The sequence below is a fragment of the Protobothrops mucrosquamatus genome, unplaced genomic scaffold (genome assembly GCF_001527695.2).
Source record: "Protobothrops mucrosquamatus isolate PMUCROS unplaced genomic scaffold, P.Mucros_1.0 scaffold46, whole genome shotgun sequence".
Taxonomy (NCBI): Eukaryota; Metazoa; Chordata; class Lepidosauria; order Squamata; family Viperidae; genus Protobothrops; species Protobothrops mucrosquamatus.
In genome coordinates, this window is record NW_015386428.1 from 1,079,886 (window position 1) to 1,099,818 (window position 19,933).

General features: G+C 45.9%; 1 protein-coding gene across 1 annotated transcript; it reads right to left on the minus strand.

The window, feature by feature from the left end:
• Nucleotides 1-6,013: 6,013 nt before the first annotated feature.
• On the minus strand, nucleotides 6,014-19,038 carry FNDC5 (fibronectin type III domain containing 5). Its single transcript, XM_029283278.1, has 6 exons — nucleotides 18,960-19,038; nucleotides 10,511-10,626; nucleotides 9,371-9,569; nucleotides 8,755-8,847; nucleotides 7,336-7,469; nucleotides 6,014-6,055 (listed from the first exon to the last, which is right to left on the minus strand). The coding sequence occupies exons 1-6, from the start codon at nucleotides 19,036-19,038 to the stop codon at nucleotides 6,014-6,016; spliced, it is 663 nt and encodes a 220-aa protein (XP_029139111.1).
• Between the last annotated feature and the right edge of the window lie 895 nt (nucleotides 19,039-19,933).

Sequence of the window (19,933 nt, forward strand, 5' to 3'; positions counted from 1 at the left end):
CCACGTTGGGGCACCTGGAGAAAGAAAGGGCAGACCGAAGAGAGTGCCACGAAACAGGACGTTGGCACGACCACTGTGAGGAACGGAGAGTCCCTGAGTAGGCCACTCTTTGAACCTCTCTAGACAAGAACTCTCTGGACTTGGGATGGCCCACAAATGCCTGTGAGGGGATCACAAGATAGCAGCCTCTTCCCTGGAGCTCTGGGAGGTGAGCCAACTTGCTCCAATCACGGTCGGCGCCTTTGAAAGGTTACTGCGTTCACCTACTTTTCAGCAATTAAGAACTTTTGTACTGACAGCAACAGCTAAGCTTCCCTCCAAGCCTTGCTATAAACTCCCCAAAGTCACTTAGGTGAAATGGGCTGTGTAGAAATTTAATAAATGATAATAAATAAATTCTTAGCAAAAGAGATTTTTTAAGTACAAATTTAAGAACGTATTGGGGGGGGGGATAAACAGCGAAAGGGTGATTAGGCTAAGGGTCCAGATAAATCTGAATTAAGATTTTGGAATTATTTATAAGGAATCCTTATGGGAAAGTGCTTTTGTTTTGATTTTTAAATACACACACACACACATTTAAAAATACATATATATTTAAAAATATATAAAAATATTATTTTAAAAATTGGATATTAGAGGGAACTAAAGATTACAATTAAAGAACACAAACTCAACTAATAATTACAGACTGGAGCAAACTATGCTAACAGACACACTGAAGGATATTTTTGAAGAATGGATTCAGAAATTAATAGTGTCAGCAGTGACACCTGCCTCTATGGAAAGACATCTAAAAGGTGTTATTGAAGAAGAACAAGTTTTACCTGACAAGATCAAGACTGAGTTGAAAGATGATGTAACAAATGACAGGCTACAAGAATGATATGGAATAAGATATACTGAACATACAAAAGAAACTGGCTGATGTTTTAAGAATTAAAAGGCACGTATAAACAATACACCAAAGAGTTTATTGGAAAATTTACTGGATTATTTTCGTATGTTAGATTTACAAAAGAGATTTGTTAAAATTTTGAAGAATCTTTTAGGAAGGGAAAATAAAAAATAAAAAGAAATCAAACTCTACAACAGTGGTTCTCAACCTTTTTAATGCCGCGACCCCAACCGGTCGTAAGTCGAGGACTAAACCGGTCGTAAGTCGAGGACTAAACCGGTCGTAAGTTGAGGACTACCCAACCGGTCGTAAGTCGAGGACTTTCCCTGCCCGGGAGCACCACGCATGCGTGGTTCCACCCCCTGCGCCGGCCGAGGCGTAGCTGGCAAGCGGCAGAGACAGAGCAGGCCGACCCCCAGCTGGCCCAGCCCAAGGGAGGTAAGGCACCCGCCAGAAAAGGGGGAAAAATGGCGGAAAAAAATGGTGGACAAAAAAAATGGCAGACAGCCTTGCTTGGCGACCCCCATGAAATGGTCGATCGACCCCAAATGGGGTCCCGACCCACAGGTTGAGAACCACTGCTCTACAACATTATTTGATGAAATAAAGATTAAGAAGTCAGAAGTAAAAGGAAGGAATCCAAAGCTGGTTTATTTGATCGAGGTTAAAGTAGATGTGCCATTATCTCTGGTAACCTTTAATCAACTTTTGCTGGCAGGACTGAAATGATGGGGCTTTGTGGATTTGCTTTATAGCTAAGAGATGGGGTATGTGGGCCACAGTGGCCTAGTGATGAAGATGTGGGGCTTGGCCAGCCAGGAGATGGACCGTTTGAGACCCAAATACTGAATGGTGGTTGAGCATCTGTTCTTGCCCCAGCTGCTGCCCACCTAGCAGTTTGAAAGCATGTAAACGTGAGTAGATAAATAGCTCCCCCCTTCAGTGGGAAGCTAAGGGCGTCCCATGTGCCTCGGCCGGCCACCTGACCATGGAAGCATCTTTGGACAAGGCTGGCTCCCTCAGCTGGGACACGGAGAAGAGCCCTGCCCCTGAGAGTCGGACATGACTGGACAGGGGAAAGCTTTGCCTATTTTTTTAAGATATGGGATATGGGAAGAAGAGATCATTTGTTGTCTTCTAAGAGGAGGTGATAACTTACTAAAATTGTTTATATTTGTGATAAAGGGAGAAGTCACTTCTTTATATCGTCGAAACGTCACCAAGATACTCTCAATCTTACACGGGAAAAGACCTGAATACGCCAAGACCTGCATATATATATATATTGTCTTTTTTACCATGTTCTTTTTTCTCTTTTCTATTTCTCCATTTTTTTCTTTTGTGCACCTTCCATTTTCTCTTTTTATTCTTTTTTAGTTTGTAGTAGCTTACCTTTGTAATTGCAACCTTTAATAAAATCACTATTTTAAAAAAAGAGCCCTGCTGGATTATGATGTCCTGTCAATTTCCAGCACTGGTCAGCCCCCTGTCCCTGAAGGAAGTCAGGGGTTATTTCTTCAGCCATTCCTCCCTGGCCATGGGCGCCCAGCATGTCAAGCTTCACCTTCCCACCGAGATGCCTAAGACAGGAGAGCATCTTAAGTAAAATTGCCAGAGTCGTATGTTGTGTGAAACCGTACCACTGGAGTTCTCATTACAATATGCCAAAACTTAACAAAGAACATTATGGCTCAAGGGAATGTATAAAGCGAGCACCGAGTCTGAGTCTGAAATAAAATTGAGCCAGAGATCTCAACCATCTTAGCCTTTCACATTCTCTGCCACTTGTGCTTTTAGCAAAGGAACATAAACCCAGGGCTCTATTAGTATGGAATGGAAGAACCCAGCTGTTTGGAGCAGCATGGGAGCTTTAAATAATGTGGAAAAAGCAATTCGCTTGTGCGTATGTCCTCAAGAACACAACTTGCGCTCTGCAATTAGTGAGCAGCACTGGGCCTCCCAGCCTTCTTTAAAAAGAGGGCCTGGTTAATTTTTACCTACCGAGATTTACAGAGAAGGTTTCAAACTTGCCTCACATCATCCTTTGGGAAGGAACAGGAGAAAATCCAACTGTTCCCCCGATACGATGACAGAAGGACTTCTGGGAGCAGCGTGCAAATACCTGGTGAGGGAGGGGAATTTCTTTCTTACTGGGCTGCCTGTTCTTCGTGCAGGGATCTGTTTTGGGCTGCAGTGGTGTGGAAAAGTTGCAAACTCCCTTGAATTTTCAATATTTCTGCATACAAGTGACCTAAAACATGGAATGTTTAGTTCTAGTTACTGCTACCTAAGGCAGGCACACCAGTTACTGAAAGCAAAGATTTGCCTACTTTTGCAACACACAAATACGTAGCTTCAGATCATTTTCCTCAATAAATGCATGAACAAATATAATTTTTGATCACTTGGTGGTGTGGATTCTCTTTAACTAGTCTTAGGAGGGTGGAGAGAAGATCATGTATTAGATCATATTTATGCAGAAATATTGAAAATCCTGAATGGTTCAAGCACCACTGTATAGAAGGCTTAGAAGATTATCTACACATTTTGAGGAAGACACCCCACCAGTCATCAGACAGTCTTGGCATCTTCCAAATAAGATAGGTTACAGGGGATGATGGGAATTGCAATCTACAAAGACAGTAGGCCTGGAAGGTGGAGGTTGCCTGTGTTTGGGGGCAAAGAATTTGAAACAGAATGAAAAGAAATATGTTTTAAAGACTTCATCTGCAATTGCATATATAGCAAGTGCTATATAATTAAGACCTGGAGGGAGGCAGCTTGAGTTTGCTCCTCCATCCACTATACCCCGATCTGGCTCAGTTTGTGGGTTTCTGTCCTGGAGTAACCAGCATGGTGGGCTTTGAATGTAGGAAATGAGTTTCTATCCTAACACAGGCGCAAGACCCAGCCTGGGCTCCTCCTTCACAGGTCTGGCAGATTACAAGGCTGCACTGAGAAAAGAAAGGCAGGGCATAAATACATGAATTAAATAGATTCCCCCCATATTTTGATCTTACAGCAGTAAAGTTTAACTAATTAAAAAAATAAAAAGTCTTGCTAATAAGACAGGCGAAGGCAGCGCTAACAAAAGTCACAATTCTGTAAGTCCACTTCAAATCCAGTTCGGTGAATCCCCTCCCTCAAACAACACCCATTAACATTCCAAGCATTTGCTTTTCTCGAGTGCTTGCAGGAAAGTTAAAACGATATTCCACTTATAAAGTCTCCTTTTCCCCCCTGCATTAATCTGGGATCTTTTCTCCCCCCAACTGAGCACTCAAACACAGATTTCAGGAATGCCAGAACTCTTATTGGTGCCAGCTACTCAGCTGCAATGCACTTAATATTAAATTGGAGACACTGCCAGGACTAGCACTCTTCATGGACCAGATTGCAATTGCTTGGCACACAATTATGGATGCATCACATCAGGCCCCGTTGAAAAGGAATATTAGAAAGGGTGAGATCTGTCTGAGGAACCAGGGAACTGGTTAGGTAAGGCCTCGGTTCCGGTTTTCTGACAAAGTAATTGATTACCTTTTTTAGTTTGCCCTAAAACTAAGGTCCAGGCAAACAGCAAGTTTAAAACAGGAAAATGCAAACCCTTTTTTTGCAAAAGGACAATTAACAGGGCATGAATTGCGATTATGAACCCCTCCCCCCAAAAGGGGACTAAAACATTTAATGGCAGACACTGCCCTTACCTTGCATTGTTTCATAAAACTGATAACTGATTCTCTGAGTGTGCAAAATAGAGGATTAACTGTTGGGGCCAAAGAAGAAGTGCTTATGGGTTCCTACAAAACACCCCTCTGGCTATTCTCCTAAGAAACAAGACAGTAGATAAGACCCTTTCTTTAACCTGGATCATCTGATTGTATAATTTCAGCACTACACTAAACTATAATTTCCAAGACATTTTTGAAGACGTTAAGGGGATATAAAACATATATTTGGGAGAGGGGTGGGGTATTATCCTCTCCTTATTGAAGAGGAAAGAACAGCACGTGTTCAGTTCTGGTCTGTGATGCTGTCAAACTTCATTATTCGGTAAAGCTGGAACATTTTTACTTCTTTTTTTTTGCATTCTGTGTTGATTATCCCACAAATTGTGGGAATAAGATGACTTACACAACTGCTCAAAATAATTTGAAAGCAGCAACAGCAGCTAATGGAGCCCTGAGAATCCAGGTGGGACGTGTCATGTGCTTCTGATTTGTTTTCGTTTTAAAGGAAGAACATTGAATGCCTCTCAACAGTTATAGGTGCTTAATGCACGAAGAACAAGATGCCTGCAATGGAACTCATCGTGAAGCCAAATGTTTTGTTTAGTCCAAGGAAAAGTGTCTCCAAGATTACCACCAAAAGGAGAGACTGAGGCAGTGATGCCTGAAATACAGGATAGCACGTCCTCCTTAGAAATTTAACCATGGTAGCCCAAAAGCAAAATAGCAACAAGATGAACTATTTTCCAGGAGCCGGATGTAAAATACAAAAGAGAAGGGAAAGAAAGGTACAACCTGGGAAAATCCACAGTTTTGTCTTTCTGCTAGAAACAAGAGCCAATCTTCACCACGTCTCTCCTGGGCTAAGACTAAGTCGTGACTGGGGATTCCTAGCCTGAGGAAGAGAGGCGTGGCAAAGGTTGATTGACTTAGTCTCTAGGGCAGAAAGGCAAGATCTTATTATCTCCAGCAGCAAATGTAGTTCAGTTTTCCCTATTCAGGCCCTCTTCAAATGTGTGGATTTCATCTCCCATAATCCCCAGCCCCAAAAGCCATACCAGCTGGGGATTAGGAGAGTTATCACTTAGTACATCTGAAAGGCATGGAATTGGGGAAAGCTAAGCTAGTAATGTTATTGAAGACCGGCCCCAGTTCTTTGGACAGTTTCATGGAAAGGTTCCCATTAGGCTGTTTTCCTTGCAGAGTTATTCTCTTCATTTTGCAAAAGTTTTGTCAGACTTTCTTTTTCCCATGGCAAAAATGAGGAGGTTTTAGCTGAGCCAGTTGAGCAGGAAGTCTAATCGTATTTCACCTCTTGGCTGCCAGATCTTGGAGAGGAAAACGAAGAGAGGAAGCTGAAAAGAGTTGCAGCCCTTTCCATCTGCTGTCATGCTTCAATGATGTTCACCGAGGGCTTGTTTTTTGGAAACTGGAAGAGAGAAAAGGAAGACAACGATGAATGTCAAGACATTGTGCCTTAGGACAGTCTAGATCAGGGTGTCCAACACTGGCAACTTTAAGACTTGCTGGGGAATTCTGGGAATTGAAGTCCGGGTCTTAAAGTTGCCAGTTGGACACCCCTCAACTAGAATATGTGTACCAAAAGTGTTAAGTCAGCTGAATGCGTGGTTATAAAGAAGTCTAACTCTCATTGCTCAGGGTTTCCAAAATATATTGATGGGAGGACTTAGTCTAAGACTCTAAGGGCTGTATCCAGGTACCTGAATATACCTTAAAGTCACACTCTTAGGTAGGTGTCTTCATGCAAAAAGAACACTCACAGAGGTCCCCTGACTTGAGTCTAGATGTTCAACACAGCATGGTTGGATCAGAAACTGTAGGCTATCCTGAGACGAAGTAGATGGCCTCTGCCAATACCGAGTGCAGCTTCCTGAATCCAATCTCTCTACCCCCCACCCCCACCCCATCACTTAATTAATGTTTTGATTGACTTGGCTCAGTGCCGCATTGTTGACATAATTGGCCTTCTTGCTTTGGGAAACTCCAGTTCCCCATGTAAAGGAGGAATCAAAATGAATCAGCTCCCCCTCTTCTATATTAAAATTTGTAGTAAATTTGTAGTAAATGGGGATTATGGGAACAGGTTTTCCCTGGGATAGTTAAACAAGAGGCTAAGAGATGACTTCTAGAATAGTTAGTTAGGTCCTTAAGGTGATACGTTTGTTGTTCTGTTTTCTTGGATAACTGCAATGGTTAGGAGCAACTAACCGGCATTTGGACACCTTGCATTTATTAAAATGTTAACTTAGTATAAAGAGGGTTTCATTGGGTGTATGATACAGCAGAAATTAGTGACTCACATGGGCCTCCAATAGGCTGGCAATCTCATTTTTATCTTGGGCCCCCATGGAATTGGCCTAGCCTCACTTTATGATTTATGCAAACTTTCTCGCATGCAAAACAAGCCACAGAGAAGAATTCAAAAAGGAAAGAGAAGATCTCTTTGATACGCTGGAAGTTCTTCATATGGCCACAGCAAATATTGGGTTCTGCTGAGGAGGCCAGTGGGGAAAGCCTTGGGGTGCTTTGGAACTTGTGCGCCATATATGCCACCTCTGGCTGTAGCCCACGCATCGCTCCGCCCCTCTTTCTATGAAGGATGATGACAGAGCATGAGGTTTCCAGGGGCTCTACTGGGAAATGCCGGCTGCCTTGCTTTTGCCCGTCCCTCCCCACCCTCCTCCTCACCTTACTACGCAGGAGACCCCCACTCTGATGTTCTGGGGTGCTGTTTTCTGATGTGTTCTTGGCTTTCTCCTTATTGTTGTTTGGTTCGTTGTCTTTGATGATGTCATACTGCCTGCAGAACAGGGCAATCACCCCTGAGGGAAGGAAAGAGGTCACAGATCAACATTTCCTGAAGGTCCCACAAGCACCTCCAACCATCCTCCTGCCGGAGGGAGGGGGGGAGGGGAACTGCCCCAGGCGACTTCACAATTTAAGTTTATAGCTCCAGGTTTTCTAGAGAGATCACATTCAAATATTAATTAGGGAATGTTTCCACAAGAGCAGCAGGTGAACACACACGTGCACGCACAAGTGGAGCTGCGTGCACAAGTGGAGCAATGCGCACATCAGCTTGCCTGCTTCTTCCACGGCCCAGTTCTAAATGGGACACGGCCTGGTAATGTGCCATGGCCTGGGGGCTGGGGACCCCTGCCTTAAGGAATCTGAGCAGAGAAGTGTGCATGCTGTGTTACATTGTGCCCCTCTGTGTGAAGTTTTACACGACTTCCCCTGCCCTTGGGTGTGTAAAGCATAATAAGATCAGAAATTGTTTAATGATCTTATGAAGAAGATTAATCCTAATGGCATAGCTGAAACTTAAGCAGTGTGATTAAAATGGAGTTGCTTGAGTTTTTAGAAGTGCAGGATTGTTGCTTAGATCTCAGACATGTAGGTAGTCCATAGGAAGCTAGCTGTAACCGCAAGCAGGAGGAAATATGAAAATAAAGGTCATGGTTAACAAGTACATCAAACGTAAGGACTTTTTCCTGGGAGGGGATGAACTGAAATAAATTCTGTTTAGGTGCTTCGGATTAGCTGATCGAGATGAGCAGGTGAGCTGTTGAGTGCGATGGGGGTGGGGAGGAACCAGCTTCGTGTGAGGATATAAATATGTGCTTTTAAACATTATTGGTGTGACTTTTTCTCCTTTATGAATTAAGCCCACCAGCTTTTGCAAAAGCTTTATTTCAATAAAACTTTGTTTCTGGAATTCCAAGTGAGTTTGTTTGTCTTTGGCAACCTGAGCCACATTCCAAACAGGTGGGAGCAAAATTTCTCTAATTTTTACAAGTTGCATATCCTATATTTATTTTTTTATATATTTTTTTCTACTTATCTTTAAACGTAAAAAAACTTCTTTAATAAAAATTACAAAGATGTGACTCTGACAAACATAGCAACAGTTAAAAACTACACAACCATCTAAAAACAGTCGGACATAATAAACATATTAAAAACCTGAGATTGCAGGAAAACCAGTCACAGCCATCACATCTGCACACCACTACCTTCAGGACCAGACCGTGCCCAGCAGCCTCCAACTGAGACCCGGAGTCCCTCTGCCTCGCCTTTCACACACACACAGGGACTCCCACCAACCTGCCCACATGAACAAGACGACCACGATAATCAGGATTTCGCCGGCTCGCAGCTGTTGATTTTTGTCTCCCATTTCCTTCATCGTTACTTCATCTGCACAGAAAGGAAGGAAGGGAGGAAGCAGAGCAAAGGGAAGAAGGTTAGCTACCCACGCAGATTTTGTCTTGATTGATTGGTTGATTGATTTAGCATATGGCATTGATACATGAAAGCCAGGAATCTACAACATTGTTACAGAGAAGTGGTTTGGCTGCCTAAGATTGTTAGTTTGTTCAGTTCATGCTCGCACACTATCCAAGGTGCACCTAGGGAGTGAACTAGCTCCACACACAGAGCAGCTAAGGGTATTCTGCTGCCTTAATCGCTAAAATTAAGCTAAATTAAATTTTAAAAAATTAACCTCCATCTTTGTTTTGCCAGTTGTGGAGACAGCTGTGCCAGCCCTCAAATACCAAGGTTACCCCTGGTTTCCAAAACATTTTACAAGTCTGGCCTAACAGGGCAGTTGAGGCTTATCCTGGCTTCCTCTTGGTTGATCGTGACTTTGCCAACCTCCCCCCTCTCCAAAGCCTGCCCTGCCTCAGCCCACTCCTCCCCGCGGCCCCCTCCCACTTGCCTTTGTTCTTTGAAGCCAATTTCTCTGCTTCTCGCAGGGTCTTGAAGTGGACTGGCTCGCTGGCTGGACTCTGGCCTTGGATGCTAATGGACTGGACATGCACGATGTACTCGGTGTCTTCCTCCAGGTCCCAGAGGGAGCACGAGCGGGTGGTGGTGTTCACTTCCTGGATGAAACGCAGCATTCGTACGTCCTTCTTCTGCAGAGAGAAGGATGACAAGCAGGTCGTGCAAATGGTGGGAATGGTTTCCAACCAACGGCCTGTTGCCTCCACATCTGTGCAAAGGCACACACGTGCTCATTGGAGAGAATTGGGCTTCTCCCAATCCTATGTCAGGAGCCAGAGAGAAGCAGACGAGGTTTTGAGTCAAGGACCTCCTCCGTTTCCTCTCTTGCCTCTCCCTAGAGCAGTGATTCTCAACCTTGGCAACTTTAAGGCTTGTGGACTTCAATTCCCCATGGGAATTCTGGGGAATTAAAGGTTGAAAAATACTGCCTTAGAAGTTGTAGCCCCAAAATCTCTCCCCACGCCCTGACTTGATGAGAGGAAGGCTCTGAAACAAATCCTTACTGCTCTCTGAGGCTGGTTATTTCCTTGCAGATGTTTCATTACTAACTAGGTAACTAGGTAATCATCAGTGGTCTATAATTGTTACCTAGATGGGTAAGGAAACATCTGCAAGAAAACAACCAAGCTCAGAGAGCACCCAGGATCTCCCAAATGTCCATGCATTGCTCTTCAGACCCAAGAAGAAGAACCGCCTCAGCCTAGTTCTGTTCAAGATGTCAGTAAAAAAACTAGAAACCCGGCTTTCCTTTTTCTTCCTGAAAAACTTTATTAAATTTCCAGGAAAGATGGAAGGGTAGGGGAAAAGCAAAATCCAGGAGTTCAGATAAAAAGAACAAAATAACCTCCGATTTCCTTTCATACAGATAAAAATCTAAAAATCAACACGGCCCTTTGAACCAGCCTGGGCCGTAACAAACGTCACCAGAAGTCTGGGGTTCCTTGAGTCGCCTTCCTTGGCCCGTCCCTCCCGGGGGCGGCTGAAGGCAGCTAAGGTGGGTCCTGCACTCACCCCGAGGACCCAAGAAGAACGCAGAGGAAACTCGGAGGCCGCCCGGCCGGAAGCTTCTTACCTGCTGCGAAATTGCGAAGCCGATGACCACTTCCTCTTCCAAAACATCCCAGGTCACAACCGCTGAGTTGGCCTTCAGGAGCTTGACCGTGACGTTGACCGGGGCGGAGGGGCTGTCTGCAAGGAGGCAGGATGGAGGTCAGGGCGCAGGTGGTCCTCGACTTACGTCTATTCTTTTAGCAACCACTCCATGTTACTGTCGCACGGAAAACGCTTCCAGGCCGGTCCGTCCACCGGCAACCTTTGCCGCTTCCCCACAGCCATGGGATTGAGGTTGGGGGCTCAGCAACCGACCTGGGTTTATGGCAGACGCAGAGCCCCCAGGGTCAGGGGATCACCTGGGCTACCTTCCCGGCCGGCTTACAACCAGCCAGTCAATGGGGAAAGCCAGATTCCCTTAGCGACCATATGATTCACTTAACAACTGCAGGGATATGCTTCACACCCATGGCGAAATAGGTTGTAACACGTGGTGCAACTCACGTAACAACTGCTTTGCTTAGCAACAGAAATGCTAGTCCTGATTGTGGTTGTAAGTTGAGGATTACAAAGAAAAGAAAAAATAGAGGAGACATGATAGCAGTATTCCAGTATCTGAGGGGCTGCCACCAAGAAGGGGGTGTCACATTATTCTCCAAAGCACCAGCAGGAAGGACGAGAAACAATGATTGGAAACTGATCAAAGAGAGAAACAACCTGGAATTAAGGAGAAACTTCCTAACAGTGAGGCAATGGAACAGTGGAACAGCTGGCCTCCAGACGTTGTGGGTGCTCCATCACTGGAGGTTTTCAAGAAAAGCCTGGACAGCCACTTGTCTGAAGTGGTCTAGGTTAGAGTAGAAGACCCCCAAGGACCCTTCCAACTCTGTTATTCTGTTATTCTGCTCTATACAAGAAAAATATAATAATAATGGATATTTATTAGAGAGGGCAGAGGGGGAGAAAAGGATGTGGCTTGTATCATGGCTTGCTAGCTGTGTGATAGACAACATACAGCTTCTGAAACAGGAGAGCAGGGAAACCAACTCCCAAAAGAAATGGTGGGCATTTATATGGCTTAAAGAGTGGATAATGCTCAAAGATTAAAGACTATTATACCTAGACAGGCATGACCTACAACTTGGATGGCATGCCTTTCTGTGGTATGGGAAGAATAAAATTCACAGATACTTTCAAAACCACTTTGTAAGAAATGCACTTCTTTTAGAATAGGAAAAAATAAAAGTGAAAATTTATATCAAGATACCTGGATGGTTTTCAACAATGGAAGCATTTGCTTACCCAAATTTAATTGATTATGACAAAGTTGTGACCTATAAAGATATTTTGGACAATGAAGGAAAATTGATCTATCATGGTGGCCATATTTGCAACCCAAACGAGATATGAAAAAGATGCTAAAACAATGGGATTTTATAAAGAACAGACAGAATTCGACCAGATACTATTAAAAAGATGAAAAACTGATTAAGAAACTCTATAAATATCTGTTAAGCTTAAAGATGGAGGAAAAACAAGTAAAAGAAACAATGGTAGCATGGGCAAAGAACTTTGGGCATAATATAGAATTAGAGAACTGGCAAAAGTTATGGGAAAGAAATGCTAAATTAACAAAAGCAGTGGCATATAAAGAAAACTTATATAAAATGTTTTACAAATGGCATTTAACACCAGTGAGATTAGCAAAAAATGTTTAAAAATACTTCAAACAAGTGTTGGAAATGCAAACAAAAACCAGGTACTTATTACCATATCTGGTGGACATGCCCTAAAGCTAAAAGATTTTGGTCAAAAATACCCAGAGTGTCCGGTGGTGGGCCGTGGCCTGCTGGCCACAGGACAGGTTTTCTGCCTGAGCAGGGGGTTGGACTAGAAGGCCTCCAAGGCCCCTTCCAACTCTGTTATTCTGTTATTCTCGTGTATGTGGGAATAGGCCAGGCAGGCTGGCAAACAGCCTCTCCAATTCTCTGTCTCAGCCCATTAGTTTAATTGCCCTGCTGTGGGCTGTTTTTGCCTTCCTCTTCACTACAAAACGGGGCGGGAAGGGAAACTCCTTAGAGAGGAAGAAGGGGGTGACTAGCTGTCCATGAGCCTTCCGACTTTCACTCCTGACGGGTGATCCCATCGCAGTTTTTTTTTTTTTTTTGCCTTTTCCAGGTGGAAGCTGTTTTCTTTTTTTCCCCCAAGAGCATCTTGCAACAGCCTTATCAAGCAGGGAAGGGAGGCAGGATCTGTGCAGGGAAACCTTCTGAAGGCTTCCCGGGGAGGATGCCTGCCGGCCGGCCGTTGTGTTTTGGCTGCGGAACTCTCTTGTGTGGCCTGATTCCATAAGGCTCATGACCCCCCCTCAAGAGGATGCCCCCCCCCAGGTGGCTGGACTTCCGTTTCCATCTCTCACACCTAGGATGGCTAAGGGGAGAAGGGAAAGGCTAACCCATGGGGGGAGGGGGCCAGGAATGTGAGGAGAAAAAAAGCCAGGGCAAAGCAGAAACCCTCCCTTCCTTCCTTCCTTCCTCCCTCCCTTCCTTCCTTCCTTCCTTCCTTCCTTCCTTCCTTCCTTCCTTCCTTCCTTCCTTCCTCCCTCCCTCCCTCCCTCCCTCCCTCCCTCCCTTCCCTGTATGATTTCTTCTGCATCTGGGGTGAGCTGAGGATAAGGGGAGAAGAAGAGCAGGAAAGAAGGCAGGCAGGTGATTTGAAACGCCTTTGGTGTGTGAGATGAGCGTGCACCCTGTCTCTCTTCTGCCTCCCTCGCGCTGGCATGTACCCTTGCTGGCGTGTATTAAAGGCACCTTCATAAATCTTCCACAGTGCCTCGCAGACGCTGCCACTTCCGGAGTCCCACATTGTTTCACCATCTGAATCCTCAAGGACGGTTGTGTGAAATGCAAGGGCACTTTTAATTTTGGTGGTGGTGCTGTGTGTGTGTGTGTGTGTGTTGACTTCTCTCCTGACGCAAGCAGGAAGAAATGGAGCAGATGGGAGAGAAATGGGCTGTGGCTGGGGAGGCAGACCAAGTTGCCTCGTTAAACTGGGGGCCACAATCAGCAGGGAAAGAGGTGTGCCTTTAGGTTGGGGATGGGTGGGGAGGGGGATGTCTGCAATTTCTTAAAACCACATTGCCTCTGTTATCAATGGAGCATTTCTTTGTCGTAATGTGACTATCCAAGACTTCAGGATTGCGAATGATGTAAGCTAAATGAACAGGAGCACCGGCTAGTTATAATATAATAATGTGGCTTATTTTATTTTCAGAAGGCCCATTGAAGGACTGTATGGCAAAGTTCGGTATCACTTCGGCTTGATTGCCTCAGTCAGACCCTAGAAACAGAGCAAGACCTTTCCCATCGAAAGGGCAGCTTCACACATCCGCAGCCCCAGCCACATCTGCCTATCTGCAGCCATCAGCTCAACAAATGAAGCTGATAAATTGTGTTAGTTTTGATGAGTAAAATTGCCCCTCTGCTGTTTCCCTTTCCCAATTCTCTTTCCCTGGGAAAATAAACTATCAAAGTCAAAGAAACATTTAAGACACAAGGATGTTGACTGGGATATTAAGAGAGAAGAACAGCTGAGAACAAGTTTTCAGGAGAGGAGATCTAATAGAGGAAGGAGCACATCCAAGAGCACGGTCTTTACCCAGTTTAGGGGACTATGGTCTTTGGAGTACCATCCTCATTTCCTCACTATCCTGACTTCATTGGATTACAGGACAATCAAATTGTTGCTGCATTCCATTCCAAATATATTCTGATTTGCATAACTATATATTAGAGCAGGGATGTCAAACTCGCAATGTCACATGACGTGTCGCGACGTATCATGATTTTTTTCCCCCATTGCCGGCAATGGGATGAGGCGGTTTCGGCATGACGCATCCGGCCTGCGGGCCAGCAGTTTCACACCCCTGCATTAGAGGACTTGTATGCCTGGCTCCTTTTCCAATTCTTGCTCACTATCTCCAACCGATGTTTCAGTGTGTTTGAACTCCGTTACTAAAGAACTCTTTGGAGATACTTTTCCTATAAAAATATATGTGCAATTAAAAAAAAAAAAACCCAGCAACCATACAATTTAAAATCTCTTTGTGATCATCCCCACTTGTACTGAAAAAAACAAAATCCCAATATTTGGGAAAAAATCTGGAAAATGATTGGAAAAACAAATTGTAACTACAGTGATGTTGCGTAACCAAAATATTTAGTTATAAAACATAACCCAATCCAGATATTTCCAGTGTGACTACGAAGACTAGAAACTTTTAAAAATATGAATGAATGAAATCTGCAGTTAGCAAAACTCTTCAGTCATGTTTTCTCTTAGCAGGATTTAATTCAATTCTAATGGAAAAAGCCCAGAGAAGAGCAACTAAGATGATCCAAGGCCTGGAGACTAAAACATATGAAGAACGGCTGCAGGACTTGAGTTTGGCTAGTCTAAAGAAAAGAAGAAATAGGGGAGACATGACAGCAGTTATTCCAGTATTTGAGGGGCTGCCACAAAGAAGAGGGCATCAAACTATTCTCCAAAGCACCAGAGGGCAGGACAAGAAGTAACGGATGGAATGAAAAATGTACTTGGAAAAAGACTGGCCCAACTCATCAGGAGGGCTTTAAACTAAAATTGAGGGGGAAGGGTGACCAATCTTTAGAATCTCTAAAACACAAAACCAATCATAAATCCCCCCAAAAACAAATTAAACAACGAGGTAGGTAGTGTTGAGAAAAAAGAAAAACTCAGAACAACAATCAGGAGATGCAGGAAACATACCCACAAACAGACATAAAAGTTTTAAATGCTTATATACAAATGCTCAAAGCTTGGGGAACAAACAGGGCGAACTAGAAGCAATAGTACACGAGGATGGGTATGACGTAGTTGGCATTACAGAAACCCGGTGGGACGAAACCCATGAATGGAATGAATTGAATGGATACAAATTGTTCAAAAGAAACAGGTCTACAAAAAGAGGAGGGGGAGTTGCATTATATGTAAGTTGCCAGCTATTTAAACTGTCTTCGGGAAGAAGTGATTTGCTGAAGAGCCTTTCTGGAATGCTATTTCTGTGGCTGAAATCACAGCAGTAAACAAAAGCTTCAATAAGTTTCATGGTTATGTGTGGAAACTACTTCCCCAGTTTGCAGGGAACTCCATTGGCTCGGAGGTCCAGGGGCCTCTGAGAGAGCTTTGCATCCAAACTGCTGGAGAGCAAATGGAACAAGCGGCCAGGCAAGCTTATGGCCCTGCTCTAAATGGAAGCAGGTTTCATTGGTGAAAAACTTCCATGAGTGAACATGCTCAGGGCTACGGCAATGCTCAGGTGATTACAAGGCACCTGCAGGTTCACACTAGCAGAGTCTGTGTGACAGCTGAGTTGGAAGTGGGCTGCATTCTTCGTACCAATTGCAAGAAGAGAGAAGGCCAAATTGAGGCTTCTCAGAGTTGGAAAAGAGGCAGCAGATCCTCTGAGGAACCAGGGGACCCTTCTCAGTCTTTTTTGAGGACTGGGCAGGCTCGTGTCTCTCCTCTCATCCTCACAAAGCTAGTACTACAAATCCCATGCTTGCCTTAGAATCCCAGTTCCAGCAAGTCATATTTTTGGACTCTTTGGCCAGGTTTGGAGACTCCCTGGGTGCCCCTCTTTGCCTCTGGCCCTGAGCCCTGTCACCTGAAGCTGGCACGGTTGCAGGTTATTGCCACACAGAGGCATGCTTGTATCTACTGAAAAGACAAACTCTAACCTTCCCCAACCTGAGGCTCTCCACTTGCGCTAGACTTTAGATCCTGGAATTCTCACTTTGCATTGTCCCAACACGCACACACTCGGGAGCAGGAGAGGCTCTCTTACTTATTAGAACAGATGGATTAGCATTTTACGTGCAATCAAAACGACAGCTGCAGAATCAGCCTGAAGACAATCAATCTTGCTGTGGCTTTAAGCAAAGCAACATCTAAGCGAAATGGAGAGGAAGCCATGGGGCTCACTTGATAGGACCACCAGGATCCAGTCCACATCTTTCAAGAGATGAATCTGGCTAGTGGGGAATTATTGACCAAGCATGTTGAGGATGTAAGGTAGGGGTGTCAAACTGCCGGCCTGCGGGCCAGATGAGGTCATGGCGAAACCGCGCCCACCCCATAGCCAACAATGGCAAAAAAAAGTCATGATACGTCGTGACACGTCACGTGACGTTGCGAGTTTGACACCCCTGATGTAAGGTGTTTCCCAGCGTTTTCTTCATTTCAATGCAACAAATGACTCCTCTGAAACCAGATTAATTTTGTTATTTCTAGGCTTCATTCATTCTAACTTGTTGAAATTTCTTGGCTTGAAACCAGTTGACCTCAGGGATGACCTTCTCCCACCCTGCCCTGTCCTGCAGGCCTGGCCCTTAAACACCTCCCATCTCCCTGCCTGGTCGAACATGGGATTAGGCAGGTTGTGATTTGATCTATTGTGGAGTCCTAACATATTGTCTGAAGCAAGTCAGCTCACTGTTTATTTGGAGACTATATAGAGAAAAGAACTGGGCTTTTCAGGTTTAGGATTGAGTGTGTTGTGTCAAAACATTGGATCCAGACTTAGTTGTTCTTTTAAAAATTCCACTGAAATCAGTTCATTGTAACTACAGCACATTAATTTCGTAGCTCTATTTTGAAACTAGATTAAAGACAATATTTTTTTCAATAACTGTCAAAAGATCTTAATAATCGATAGTATAATAAGTTCGACAATTAACAAATTTCTATCTATGACTCCAGAATCTGCTGCCTGAGCCACCGACTGCTTCGCTGTGTCTCAAATGAAAGTCTGTTCCTGGCTGTGCTGATAAATCCGAACCTCTTTGGATTTTTTTCTATCCACCTCGTCCCCCCCCCCCACATTTAATTACTATTTCTAGAAATTTCATAGTCTGTTAAACTTCATATTTAGTCGATCTGCTTTTAAAGTGAGGACTAATTTACTTTCTGATTTCTGAGGTCCTGATAATTTTAATGGGATCCTGTGTGCGTGGTTTTTTTAAAGTCTATTTTTCTGAGAGACGTTTTCTTAGCCTGACAAATATCTTGGCACATTCTGTGACTCCTTGTAACAGATTTTTGAATAAGCATTATGCTTGATCATTTTACGTATTTTCACTGACTTCTTGGCCAATGTGACCTTGTGAAGCGTCCCGTGCAATGTGTGCCCAGGAGTCAAAACTCCATTCACTCTTTCTTTCTTTCTTTCTTTCTTTCTTTCTTTCTTTCTTTCTTTCTTTCTTTCTTTCTTTCTTTCTTTCTTTCTTTCTTTCTTTCTTATCTTCATCTCTGATCACTTAGTGCTGGGTACCCTCCTCCAATATTCCCAGGACTTCCTTAAACAATTGGAGGGGTGTCAAACTGCCAGCCCGCGGGCTGGATGCATCGTAGCAAAACCAGGCCCACCCCATTGCCAACAATGGCAAAAAAGTCACGATACATCTCGACACGTCACCTGACGTTGCGAGTTTGACACCCCTGACCTACAGGTTTGTATTGGTTTCATAACCCCTCCCCACAGAGAGCAGCTACATTATTGAGAAAGATGGGGGACGCAGAAGAGCTCTCCATCCACAGACCTGTGTTGCTAGTAATCTGGAAAATCACTTAATGTTATTGGGAGACTTATTTCACTCCCGCTGCTGTTGCCTACTTGCCTAATAATATCTGGTTTGGCTACCCTGCTGTCCAAAGTTGTTTGGTTCTGAGGAAATCACTGTTAACAGATATCTGCCATGTCTCTCCCCATATTTTAGGAATCCTGTTCAGAGCTGGGGGCTTTCTGACAACATGAGAAGAACCATCCTGGGCCAAGTTAAGGTCCAGTGAGTGGCAATTCCTTCCGGAGAGAGGCAAGGGAGACGACTGTCTTCACATGAGACGGCATCCTATGATCTCTCAATGAATCACTTGGCTGACTTGAAGGACAGTCACCCGGGCCATTGATTGGCTCCTTTCTCTCCAGCCCAGTTGAATAAATAGAATTCAGTAAGGAGGCCAAATCTCACAGCAATCATCAGCCAGTCAGTAATGTCTCCTTGGGCTCTGTGCACTCTTATGAGGTCTGCTTAAACCTATTACACAAATTGCTTTCTTTTCTTTTTTACAAAACATCTCTAAATGGTACACTCCCAATAGAGTGTTATTCATCGTTCCAGAAACAGGCAGCAGTGAGTGCCACAAATGAAACGTGTTGTCCTATGCCACCGCCACAAATACTTCTTGGTTGAGTCTCCTCAACTCAGCTTATCAGATAGAGATGATGCCCCAGCCAGCGAAGCCGTTGGCTGAGAGACGTTCAAACACGGACCAACACCAGAGGTCGGGAAGGTTCGGGGCAATTCAACCGCCAAGAACAGAACAAAACCTGCTCTCCACCGCCAACCCCCCTCCCTGTCGTGGGACCCGCTCCCCCGCCCGCGCCCTCTTACCTGCATCTGCCCAGGACAGGCTGGCACAGCTGAAATAAGCCAGGAAGGCTGCGTTGATGTAGAGGAGCGGATCTGCCATCCTCCTCCAGCGCGAGTCCGTGGTGCAGCCACATGGAAAGGAGGGCCGCTTCAGCCCCGGAGGTCCAGACCCCGCATGGGGAGGGAGACGCCGAGGGAGCCCGGGGCGCCGCCGATCACCACCACGCCGGCCGGCCCCGCGCCCCGGCCGCCCAGCCGCCCAGCCCCCGCGCGGACATTNCCTCCCGGCCAGCGGCGGCGGCGGCGGCGGCAGCTCCAGGGGCCCCGGGGGGCGGGGGGGGAGCGGGCGGGGCTTCTCCCGGGCCCGGGGAAAGTTTCTGGGAAGCGGCGGGAGGCGGCTCGGCTCCGGCCAGGCAAATCTAGAGCGAGGCGGCCGATCGGCGGCGGCGGCGCTGGGTCTCTGCAAGCGGCAAACGCGCCGCCTCCTCCTCGCCCATCAGGCGGGCGGCTCCATTCACGGGAGCCCGAGGGCGAAGGGGGGAGCCCCGGAGTCTGGCCACACCGCGGCGCCCCCGCCCTCCCCGCCAAGCCCAGTCCGGCTTCCTCCCACCATGCCCGGCCGAGCCACACCGCCCTCGCCTGGCCTGGAGATGTGCGCGCCCAACGCGCGGAGGGGGGAGTCTTCAGCCGGCCCCTCCCGCGTGAAGCTGAGCCGGAGAGCGACGGGCTGTGAAGGGGACGGGAGCCTTTCGGGCTGGCTCGGGCTGCCCGGCCCCGGTTGGCGTCGGCCCCCTGCACGCCGAGGAAGGCAGCGCTCGGGGCCTCCGAGCCCCCCCCTCCGCCTCCCTCCGCAGACGCCCCCCTGCCTGTGTCTCGGCTGATTGGAGGCGGGAGGAGAGCGAGGCGGGCGAGGCGGGAGCCCGGCTGAGTAGGGGAACTCGGCCCCCATCCTTCCTGGGGAAGAGAGCCCTCCCGGACCCCCTTTGGGAGAGCCT

Excerpts from the sequence above, each read along its gene's own strand:
- FNDC5 (XM_029283278.1), bottom strand. The coding sequence starts at position 19,038 with ATGGCAGATCCGCTCCTCTACATCAACGCAGCCTTCCTGGCTTATTTC. Across the intron at positions 10,627-18,959 it reads CCTGTCCTGGGCAGATGCAG|ACAGCCCCTCCGCCCCGGTC; the intron begins GTAAGAGGGCGC and ends GCCTCCTTGCAG. Across the intron at positions 7,470-8,754 it reads CGTCTTGTTCATGTGGGCAG|GGGTGATTGCCCTGTTCTGC; the intron begins GTTGGTGGGAGT and ends TCCTTCCCTCAG.